Source organism: Anolis carolinensis, chromosome 2 (genome assembly GCF_035594765.1).
Source record: "Anolis carolinensis isolate JA03-04 chromosome 2, rAnoCar3.1.pri, whole genome shotgun sequence".
NCBI lineage: Eukaryota > Metazoa > Chordata > Lepidosauria > Squamata > Dactyloidae > Anolis > Anolis carolinensis.
Genome location: NC_085842.1, coordinates 1,358,392 through 1,370,414, shown reverse-complemented (window position 1 = coordinate 1,370,414; position 12,023 = coordinate 1,358,392). Strand labels below are relative to the sequence as shown.

General features: G+C 45.8%; 1 protein-coding gene across 2 annotated transcripts; it reads right to left on the bottom strand.

The window, feature by feature from the left end:
- Window positions 1-1,087: 1,087 nt before the first annotated feature.
- LOC107982299 (zinc finger protein 93) lies at window positions 1,088-11,764 on the bottom strand. Of its 2 annotated transcripts, none has more exons than XM_062972805.1 (3): window positions 11,626-11,764; window positions 9,304-9,468; window positions 1,088-4,510 (listed from the first exon to the last, which is right to left on the bottom strand). In XM_062972805.1, exons 2-3 carry the CDS (start codon window positions 9,335-9,337, stop codon window positions 3,189-3,191), a joined length of 1,356 nt encoding a protein of 451 aa, XP_062828875.1. In that variant the 5' UTR covers window positions 9,338-9,468; window positions 11,626-11,764; the 3' UTR covers window positions 1,088-3,188. The 2 variants fall into 2 exon arrangements, with proteins under 2 accessions (XP_062828875.1, XP_016853692.2); XM_016998203.2 differs by having other exon boundaries at window positions 1,088-4,513; window positions 11,626-11,763.
- Between the last annotated feature and the right edge of the window lie 259 nt (window positions 11,765-12,023).

Genomic DNA, 12,023 nt, shown 5'->3' with positions numbered 1-12,023 from the left:
CTCTTGTGTTAATCACACCACTGCTGGGACCTCAATCTGTGAAGACTGTGTGTTGACCGGCCTCCACACATTTAAAAAAATCACACACAGGCGTCTTCCAAGAAATGGAGGACCATCATCCTCGAACTACGAGGGATGACCTAAGTAAGTAAGGAGGAGTGCAAACAGGTTGATACTTAATCCAGACAAGACAAAGGTGCTCCTGGTCAGTTGGAAAGAGGATCAAGAAATAGGGATCCGGCCTGTGCTGGATGGGGTCACACTCCCCCTGAAAACACAGGTTCACAGTTGGGAGGGGGGGTCCTCCTGGACTTGGCGCTGAACCTGGAGGCCCAGGTGTTGGCAGTAGCCAGGAGGGCGTTTGCACAATTAAAACTTGTGTCCCAACTGCACCTGTTCCTTGAGAAGCCAGATCTGGCCACAGTGGTCCATGCCATAGTTACATCCTGCCTAGATGATTATAATGCACTCTACTTGGAGTTGCCTCTGAGGAATGCTCGGAAACTTCACCTGGTCCAAAGAACCGCTTGCCATTCTCCTTTTCCTCTTGTCTTCCAAAGCGACTGGCAGGGGCGGGATTTTAGGAGCCCACTCGACGTTCTCCTCCTATTCCTATTCTTCTCCTGCTTTCTTTTCCAAAGCAACGGGCGGAGGCTGCTTTGGAAGAAGAGGAAGGAAGGCGAGGAAAAGGAGAGCGAGCAGGTCCTAAAGTCCTTCCCCCGCTCGCCTGCTGCCGAGCCAGCCGAAGCAGCACTGCTTAAGAAGCAGTAGCAGCAGCAGCCTTCCTCCTCTTGGCTGTTCCTCCCTCCCGCCCAGGACCAGTCGGCTGCTTAGAGGACAGGCTGGGGGCCGGATAGATGGCCTCAGGGGCCCCATGTGGCCTGCGGGCCATAGTTTGGGGACCCCTGCCTTAGACAAATTGATTATACTAGTTGGGAGAGTAGAATGCGACAAGGAGCAGATGCCATGTCAATCCTGTCGATGTGAGAGGTCAATTGAGACATAATCACTTTCTTCGCCTCAATTGCTCTCCTTCCGAAGAGAGTTCAGTCCAGTCCCATGGAAAAATAAGCTGTCAGTCAATCTCGGCGGTTCAAAGCTTTTATTGACATTATCTACAGCTATATACATAAAGAGAAGATAACACACACATCTAATCTACAAGCAGAGCATAATGGCGACTGACAAAGCACACTATCAGTAAAGTTGTCTCCTCCCACATTCCAATCTAGTGATTTATTTCCTGCTATACAGAGGAAGCCGAAATATGTCACTCTAGGCAGTAAATCTACTTCTATGCACTTAACCATACCTCTGTTGGAATGCTTACCGGAACATTTCTCTACCTTTCACAATGAGTTAACATTTCACTACATTAACCATTACTCTGACAGATGCAGGGAAAGCAACCAAGCCTGGCACCCGGCAACAGCCCATTCCGGAGGAATATGCCGTTCTTCTCACCGGGGCAGATCGTCCAGCAGAGAGAGGAAGGGGAGATGGGGAGCGTGCTTCATGTAGAATCATAGAATAGTAGAGTTGGAAGAGACCTCATGGGCCATCCAGTCCAACCCCCCGCTAAGAAGCCGGAAATCGCATTCAAAGCACCCCCGGCAGATGGCCATCCAGCCTTTGCTTAAAAGCCTCCAAAGAAGGAGCCTCCACCACAGTCCGGGGGAGAGAGTTCCACTGTCGAACAGCCCTCACAGTGAGGAAGTTCTTCCTGATGTTCAGGTGGAATCTCCTTTCCTGTAGTTTGAAGCCATGTGTTGCCACCAGGAGCACCGAGCAGCTGATTGCCCAAAAAGAGTGAGCCAGCAGAAAGGAGACAAGCCTCCTCCTCAGAAAGCACCTCTTTCTCCAAAAGAGATCAAGGGGAAAGCATCCACAGCAACTGAGAGGGTGCTGGCCCCCGGCCAACTCCCTGCCGAAGAGGTAGAGTTGGAGGGGGAAGGAGAAGCTGTGTGGCTGCTGGGAAACAACAATCTGCTGTAGACGCCTGACGGCAGATCAGACACCCAGGGTGGAAAGACATCAGTGAGTCTCAATTGTGACATTGTGAGGATTAGAGTGGAGCTGCTAACCCTTGAGTAGAAGCAGGCGCTATGTGGATGTACCAGATGCCTGATCACTCCAACACTAGCAAATCAGTTGGGAGTAAAGCCCCAACTTTAAAAACGCCTGTTGCTTTTTCACAATTAGATGGGTCCACAGCTAGTGGAGCCCCAGTAAGAGAGAAGACATTTTCTAGAAATGAGAGTAGGGTCCCACAAGGAGTCATTACAATTTGTGATATCTTCCATGGCCCATTAGCCAGTCATATTGGGAGTCCCCTGGTTGAGATGGCAAAACCTCCAGATAAATGGCAAAGATGGGACGTTTACCTTCCATGATGGGAGCTGTAGTTTCAAGAAGGCTCCACAGCCAACACGCACAGTGGAAGAAGAGGGGGTGGTAGCCACAACGTCACAGGATGTCCCGTCACATAGCATACCTAGTGTCTATCATGATTTTGCGGAGGTGTTCAGTGAAAAAGAAAGTTACCAGTTGCCACCACATAGAAATGACTGTGCCATTAAAATTGAACCCAATGTTAAACTGCCAAACCCCAAGCTATATGCCATGCCAGAACCTGAAAAAGGAGCCCCGAGGGAATTTATTGACAAGAATCTAGCCAGAGGCTTTATTGAGCCAGCAAAGTTGCCGATGACCACCCCTGTTTTGTTCCATCCAAAGGCGGACAGTTCTCTGAGACTGTGTGTTGACTATTGGGGTCTGAACACAATTTGCACCTCCAACAAATATCCCCTCCCGTTAATATCCGACATGTTGGCTCAACTGGGGAAGGTACGGATATTTATCAAGTTGGGTCTTAGGGAAGCGTTTTTTAGAATATGGGTCCAGCCAGATCAGTGGAAGACAGCTTTCAATTGTCATCTAGGAACATACATTTTCCATGCCATGCCATTCGGTTTAAAAGGCTCACCAAGGGCTTTCATGCAATTTATCAATGAGATCTTCCATGAGTGGCTATATAGAGGTGTGATTGTTTACCTGGATGACATCCTGATTTCTTCGAAAGATACTGATGAATATATAAAAATGACCCGGAGGGTCCTGCAGATACTACAGAAGAATCAGCTATATGCAAAACTTTCAAAGTGTGAATTTCATAAGACTGAGTTACATTATTTGGGTTTCCACATCTCCCCTGGAAGCTTAGGCATGGACAAAGTCTCCTCTCCTGTATGAAGTCTTTTGTGGCTCACCAAGGCTGAACGGGAAGCAAAACATTTTTCACACTCCTGGCATTGGTATGGCTTCTCTCCTGTGTGGAGTCTTTTGTGGCTCACCAAGTTTGAACTGGAAGCAAAAGATTTCCCACACTCCTGGCATTGGTATGGCTTCTCTCCTGTGTGAAGTCGTTTGTGTCTCACCAAGACTGAACTCTCAGCAAAACATTTTCCACACTCCTGGCATCTGTATGGCTTCTCTCCTGTATGGTGTCTTTTGTGCTTCAACAAGTCTGAACTGGAAGCAAAACATTTTCCACACTCCTGGCATCTGTATGGCTTCTCCCCGGTGTGCAGTCTTTTGTGCCTCACCAAGGCTGAACTGGAAGCAAAACATTTCCCACACTGCTGGCATGGGTATGGTTTCTCTCCTGCGTGGAGTGTTTTGTGGCTCACCAAGGCTGAACAGGAAACAAAACATTTTCCACACTGCTCGCATGGGTATGGTTTCTCTCCTGTGTGGTGCCTTTTGTGGCTCACCAAAGCTGAACGGGAAGCAAAACTTTTCCCACACTCCTGGCATTGGTGTGGCTTCTCTCCTGTGTGAAGTCTTTTGTGGCTCACCAAGGCTGAACTGGAAGCAAAACATTTCCCACACTCCTGGCATTGGTATGGTTTCTCTCCTGTGTGCTGTCTTTGGTGCTTCAGCAAATCTGACCTGGAAGCAAAACATTTCCCACACTCCTGGCATTGGTATGGTTTCTCTCCTGTGTGGAGTCTTTTGTGCCTTACCAAGGCTGAATTGGAAGCAAAACGTTTTCCACACTCCTGGCATTGGTATGGCTTCTCTCCTGTGTGGAGCCTTTCGTGGCTCACCAAGCCTGAAGAGGAAGCAAAACATTTCCCACACTCCTGGCATTCGTATGGCTTCTCTCCTGTGTGGAGTCTCTTGTGCCTCACCAATTGTGAACTGTAAGCAAAATACTTCCCACACTCCTGGCATCTGTATGGTTCCTGACCTGTGTGAAATTTCTCATGTTTCACCACACATTTTGCAGATACGTTCCCTTTAAGATGGCTTTTCCCAACATCAAGTGTCCTGTGATGCATAAGTGCCAAATTATGGGTAAAACATTGCCCACATACATTGCATTTTTCGGGTCTTTCTCTGGCAGAACCTCCATCTTCTGTGTGGGCTTGCTGGTCTCGACAAAGGCCCGCGTTGTGCCCCAAATGCTTCCTGCATTCAGTGCATACTGGGCTCTTCTCCCCGTTATCTACTGTGAAGAAGAACAGAAAGAATCATTCCTCAGCGTGAGTGATAAGGACTCTAAGGAAGTGGGATAAGAAGTGGATTGAAATTATCCTCAAAACAACATAGACATGGAGGAAAAGAAGATATACATGTTGTCCTTTCCCCACCCCTTGTTCAGCAAAGATGCCTAGAGCCTCTAAGAGAGAGATGAGTAACATATGCTCCAGAGGCTTCCTATTGCTCATTCCAGCCCGGTTTTTTATTCCGTCTCCTTCTCTCTGGGGAATGGATGCCTTTTCCCTTCACATCCAAATGCTGGCCTTTTTCTCTGTCTTTAGACTTTACCTAGCTACCACCCATTTCATCATCGTTCCCTCCTTTTTCTTTCTCTCCCCCAATCCCAGTTCTCTCTCTCCATGATCCCTTAAGGCTGGATTTTTCCATTCCAACGTAGAAGGTCCCATACCTAATTTCAGAGTACAGCAGTCTCATTTATCCAACATAAACTGGCCAGCAGAATGTTCGATAATCAAAAATGTTGGATAATAAGGAGGGATTAAGGAAAAGCCTATTAAACATCAAATTACTTTATGATTTTACAAATTAAGCACCAAAGCATCATGTTTTACAACAAATCAATAGAAAAAGCAGTTCGATACACAGTAACATTATGGATTAATTACTGTATTTATGAATTTATCACCAAAACATCACAATGTATTGGAAACATTGACTTCAAAAACATTGACTACTAAAAATTGACTACAAATAAAGAATGAGTTGCATAAAACAACACTGTCGGAATTTAAGTACATAAAAAGTTCAGTCCTGGGAAGACTTTTACAGTCCTGTAAATATGAGTTCCAAAGGGATAGATTTGCCTGACAAAGTTGTGAATGTGCAAAACCGTGATTGTAAAGATAAAGTGGAGAACAATGATGAAGGTAGAGAAGGGAACAAAAAAGGGATGTCTGTAGGACTCAGCCAGATAGAGTGGAATCCGCATAACATCCCACGTGAGAGAGAAGAGACTGCCTCCACACCATCCCAGTTTGGGAGGAAGGACAAGACTGTGTCCCAGAGGAAAGAGCTGCTGATACATTTGTTGTGATTCAACCCCACGCTGCTCAAGTCTGCAGTCCCCAATGAGAAACAGTGAGCTAGTTTCACAATAGGCTGAGGGAATCCCTTCCCTTTGTCTCCTGATTGACAGTTGGGATGTGTTTTTACTTCTTGGGAGCAGAGCAAGGACCAATCTTGATGACAAAATGTGATGTCTCATGGGCCTTGTAGTCCCGCTCCTAGTGTCACTGTGGCAGATGAGGATGAAAACATAGGGTTTTCTCCGGATCAACAACAGCTGGAATCTTTCCAGATGCCTGATGTTGATGTTCTCGCCCCAGAACCAATTAAGACAGACCTTGAGCAGCTCTCACCTCCCTTCGCTAGGAGACAGTCCTTTGCTGCAGACAGGGGAGTGAAAGAGCGGGTTCGCAGGAGCTTGAGAACTGCAGCCAAACAAGACACTGATTATTTATTTACAGTATTTATATTCCGCCCTTCTCACCCCGAAGGGGACTCAGGGCGGATCACATTATAACACACATAGGGCAAACATTCAATGCCCATAAACACATCAAACAGAGACAGAGAGACACACGCAGAGGCAAGTTAACGTTCTTCTGAGGGGATGTTCGATTCTGGCCACAGGGGGGAGCAGCTGCTTCATCATCCACACTGACGGCACTTCCTCATTCCAGGTCGTAAATTAGTTAATCTTGCCTCCCCACTTTATAAGTGGTACCTTATCTCCTACTTGATAGATGCAACTATCTTTCAGGTTGCTAGGTCAGCAACGAGCAGGGGCTATTTTTTATTTTTAATTGACGGGTGCTCACCCCGCCACGGGCTGGCCTCGAACTCATGACCTCATGGTCAGAGTGATTTAAGGCAGCTGCTCAACAGCTGCGCCACAGCCTGATTAGCCATGTTTCCCCTGGGAAAATCCAGGGAGTCTCACATCTGGAGAAAGCTGGGTTTTGTTTCCCGTTCTCTAGGGAAAGAGAACGCTGGACACCTGCTTGGCGGGAAAACGAGACCCAGATATAGGTGCCTGGCACGGTTGGTCCGGTGCGGAGTCAACAGAGCAGCTTCAGGAGTGAAATCGTGTTCCAGCCTTGTGTGGACTTCGCAAAGTCTGCAAATCCAGTTTCCTTGCCTTGCTCATTCAAGTATTTCAAGATTTGCCTTGCCTCGTTCTTAGTCACGGACTTTATTCCTAGAACCAAGTTTTATTTCAGCTTGTTGTGAATCATACCTTGGACCTTTGAAAGACCCTGGACAATTCCCCACACTATTGCTTGGCAATAGTGTGTGTTTCGGTTTATTGGATTTTATCTTTGGACTCTAATATCATTTATTGGACAAACTATTTCTGGACTATATTTGACCTCCTTTGAAAGGTCTGCCTCTGGGCTATATTTTCTACTTGCTTTTATTATTCTTACATATTTCCTTAATAAAGATATTAGATAGTTTATTGGCCTCCGTGTATGGTTCTTGGTGCTCCGCTGCCTTGAGTGTGACACAAAACAGTAAAGAGTAGAGATGTCACACTGGCAATGAAGGTCCGCATGGTTAAAGCAATGGTACAGTAGAGTCTCACTTATCCAACGTTCTGGATTATCCAACGCATTTTTATAGTCAGTGTTTTCAAAACATCGTGATATTTTGGTGCTAAATTCATATATACACTAGTAATTACTACATAGCATTATTGCGTATTGAACTACTTTTTTGTCAGATTTGTTGTCTAACATGATATTTTGGTGCTTCATTTGTAAAATCATAATCTAACTTGATGTTTAATAGGCTTTTCCTTAATCTCTCCTTATTATCCAACATATTCGCTTATCCAACATTCTGCCGGCCCGTTTATGTTGGATAAGTGAGACTCTACTGTATATCCCATAGTAATTTATTTATTTATTTATTATTTATTTACAGCATTTATATTTCGCCCTTCTTTCTCACCCCGAAGGGGACTCAGGGCGGATCACATTACACATATAGGCAAACATGCAATGCCTTTTAACATAGAACAAAGACAGACAAACATAGGCTCCGAGCGGGCCTCGAACTCATGACCTCCTGATCAGAGTGATTCATTGCAGCTGCTCTCCAGCCTGCGCCACAGCCCGAGCCCTATGGATGTGTGAGAGAGCTGGACCATAAGGAAGGCTGAGCAAAGGAAGAGAGATACTTTTGAACTTTGGTGCTGGAGGAAAATCCTGAGAGTGCCTTGAGCCACAAGAAGCTCATACTCCAGGAAATAATGCCTGGCTGCTCACTGCAGGGAAGGATATGGTTGTGCATTTAAGTAAATCAGATCTAATTTGCCAAATAGTCACTGTTGAATGTTTTTATGTTGAATGTTTTTATATTGTGGAATGATATTTTAAATTGTAAGTCGCTCGGAGCACTCTGGTGGAGAACGACTAATTAAGAAATAAAGTGAAGTGAAGTGATATGAGGGGCAAAGAGGAACTATGTGTTGTCAAAGGCTTTCATGGCCGGAATCACAGGGTTGTTGTGTGTTTTCCAGGCTGTATGGCTATGTTCCAGAAGTATTCTATCCTGACCTTTCACCCACATCTGTGGCAGGCATCCTCAGAGGTTTATTTATTTATTTATTACATGCATTTATACCCCGCCCTTCTCCCCGAGGGGACTCAGAGCGGCTTACATTCTGCCACGAGGGCCAGCAACAAATATACTATAAAAACAGGTTGTCAGGTATGTGGGAAAGACAGATCTACAAACCTCACTAGCCTAGTTTCCAATATATCTCACACCTCTCAGGATGCCTGCCATAGATGTGGGTGAAACATCAAGAGAGAATACTTCTGGAAAAACAACCCCAAAGAGTACTTTGGCCACATTATGAGAAGACAGGAAAGCTTAGAGAAGAGAAAGATGCCGGGGAATAGGGAAGGCAAAAGGAAGGGGCCAAACAAAGGGCAAGATGGATGGATGGTATCCTTGAAGTGGCTGGCTTGACCTTGAAGGTGCTGAGGGAACTCTGGCATGGACTGGTCCATGAGGTCACAAAGAGTCAGAAGTGACTGAATGAATAAACAAAAACAGATTTCTGCCGATGTGAAACTACCATGAATGACACTCTTACTACTTGAAGGAAAGGGGCAGAGTGTTTGACGGCTGCTCTATGTCTCTCCCAGTGCACAAAAAACCCTGAGCCCCAATCATTCACAAGCACAGAACACATGATATTACAAGTCACCGAGTGAATGAGGCTAGGGCCTGTTTGTGTGCTGAGAGAGACAGCGTAGAGAGAGAGCTTAGTCTTCAGACACGCAAAGACTAGCCTGCCTGGTTGGGAGGAAAAACAAGGTTGAATACACCAATCGTAAGATGTATAGCTGCCTCTGCGTATCTGAAGCTAGGGGAAGTTTGTTTTTCTTCATGATCCATTCTCCGGCCCCTCTCCAGCCAATCTGCTCCTTCCCTCTCCTTGCCTCTCACACAAACACTCAGAGAGAGAGAGAGAGAGAGAGAGAGAGAGAGAGAGAGAGAGAGAGAGAGAGAATATGCTTCGACTTGATTCGTTATGGAAATCTTCCCACTTGAGTCTGAATTGGTACTAATGTTATTATTATTATTATTATTATTATTATTATTACGCTTATGTCATACATTCCTAACATAAGCCCTGCCTTGTGGACCCTCAGTGACTGTGATGATTTAGGATAATACTGCCTTTTGAAACAGAAATCCCCATCAGTGAGGGAGCCTTACCAAGAGAGTCCACAATCCCATTCATCTCCTCCATGATCTGCTTGTGCAAGGCTTTCTGATCCGGATTCAGGAGAACCCACTCCTCCAGGGAGAAATCCTTAGCCACGTCCACAAAGGCGATTGGGCCCTGGCGGAAGAAGAAAAGATTCCCTCCTCACATGAGAGCTGTCAAGAAAAATAATGAGAAAATCTTTAAAGCAGATTTACATTCCTGTTGGTTGTTTGAAAGGGAAAGGGCTAATAATAATAATAATAATAATAATAATAATAATAATAATAATAATAAAACTTTATTTATACCCCGCCACCATCTCCCCAATGGGGACTCGGGGCAGCTTACATGGGGCCATGCCCAGGACAATACAATATAACCATATCATAATGCAATTAAATAATACAATACATAAAATAAACAGTACAACATAAGGCCAAGGCCTCCATGCCACAGTTGTAAGCTTTGTAGAGACGTCCAGTTGGTCACAGGTAAGAACAATTTCTTAATTGATACGTAGAATCAGAAATGGAATCTGAGCATGTTCCCGCTTCTATCGTGGTGCCCAGAACTGGACACAGTGTTATTTCAGGTGAGGTCTCACCAAAGGAGAAAGGTGGTCGCCATGACTTCCCTGAATCTAGACACGATACTCCTTTGGATGCAGCCCAAAATCCCATAGTCTTTTCAGCTGCTGCCTCACATTGTTTATTTATTTATTTATTTACAGCATTTATACCCTGCCCTTCTCACCCGAGGGGACTCGGGGCTGCTTACAAAAATTGGCAAAATTTAATGCCCAAAATGCAATCATAAAAACAAAACAATATAAACAGATCTATTAATAACATTCGTAAAACACATTATAAAAACCTTAAAAACATATATATAATCAATTCCATTCGTCCAAGATCCTCATGCTTCATCCTTAATTGTTGGCTCATGTTCCACTTGTAGTCCTCTAACACTCCAAGACCCCATCATATGAATGATTGTCAAGCCAGGTATCGCCCACCCTGTTCCTGTGCATGGCATTTTTCTCCTGCCTAAGTGCACTACTCTACATATATTCTTGTTGACATTATTTGGGTTAGTTTTGGCCCAGCTCTCTACCATGTTCAGGCCATTTTGAATTCTGATCCTATCTTCTAGACTGTCAGCTATCCCTGCTAATTTGTTGTCATCTGAAAATATGATATGCATGTTGAGCAGTACTGGGCCCAGGACAGAACCCTGCGGCACTCTGGTCGCTCAAACCATTACAAATCCACTGAACAGGAGTATTATCCAGCCCACTTTTACTTGTTGTTTGTAAAACCATGGGAGGCCTTTCCAGAGGTCTTACTGAAAGCAAGATGTGCTACATCCTCTGCATTTACTTCATCTACCAAGCTTGGAACTCTGTTATTAGAATACTTTTTTCCTGTTTTGAAAACATACGGCACTTTATCATTGCTACTTATTTCCATGATACAGCACTTTATGAAACCTGTCCCCACTGGGTTGCTTTTAATATGACCCTGTTCGCTGTGGTTTTTATTTTTATGTCTTTCTCACCCCGAGATTTAACTTAATGTTCATGTGGTCTGCCCTTGTTTTCACTGTCTCCTTGTTTTATTTTGTAATGGATATTATTATTTATTGTATTGCTTATTGTATTGTGATGTGCTGTTCTTTTATATGCTGTTTACATTGTATTGTTTTGGGCATGGCCCCATGTAAGCCACCCAGAGTCCCCGTTGGGGAGATGGTGGTGGGGTATAAATAAAGTTTTATTATTATTATTATTAATGTATTTGTCTATTATTTTATTTTGTGTATTGTTGGAATGTTTTAGGTTATGTTAAATATGTTGTTGTTGTTCGGGCTTGTCCCTGTTGTGAGCCGCCCCGAGTCCCTTCGGGGAGATGGGGCGGGATATAAAAATAAAGTTTATTATTATTATTTATTATTGAAAAACAGATTATATATCCCATACCACCGTGCTGCCCCCCCCCCTCCCTGGCGGTGTTTTGGACTCCAACTCCCAGAATTCCTGGCCTCAGGCTCCTCCCTTTCTCCCCTCAGCCGCTTCATGGACTCTGGGAGTTGGAGTCCAAAACACCTGGAAGCCTCAGGCCCTTTCCTCAGTTGAAGTGGCTGAAGGGGAAAAGGAAGGGCTTGAGGGGAGGGATTCTGGCCCAGGCCTGGCTGAGGGAGCGGCGGTGGTGATTGAGGCCTGGTTTCCCAGGAAGAGGGCGGGAGAGAAAGGCCCGCCCGGGAGGGGAACAGGCCCGGGCCCTCTCCGGCCTTCCCTCCCTCCCTCCGGGGGGTTTGGAAACGAAACTCACCGGGAGAGAGAGGCAGGCAGGCAGCCCGGGCGGGCGGGCGGGCGGGAGAGAGAACCTTCACTGGGCCTCTTCACCGGCAGCAGCACCAGCAGCGAGGTTTAGGCCTCCACGTTCCCAACGGTCACTCAGCCAGTCATGCCAGGATCTGCCCGGAGACTGATGACGCCGCGAGCAGAGGACGATTCCTATTGGCCGGTCCCGGGAATGACCGTTAGTGGCAGAAGGGCGGAGGAAAGGGCCGGGGGAGATTCTGCCCGGAGACCGATGACGCCGCGAGCAGAGGACGATTCCCATTGGCCGGTCCCGGGAATGACCGTTAGTGGCAGAAGGGCGGAGGAAAGGGCCGGGGGAGATTCTGCCCGGAGACCGATGACGCCGCGAGCAGAGGACGATTCCTA

Excerpts from the sequence above, each read along its gene's own strand:
- LOC107982299 (XM_016998203.2), bottom strand. The coding sequence starts at position 9,337 with ATGGAGGAGATGAATGGGATTGTGGACTCTCTTG. Across the intron at positions 4,514-9,303 it reads TGGGATTGTGGACTCTCTTG|TAGATAACGGGGAGAAGAGC; the intron begins GTAAGGCTCCCT and ends TCTTCTTCACAG.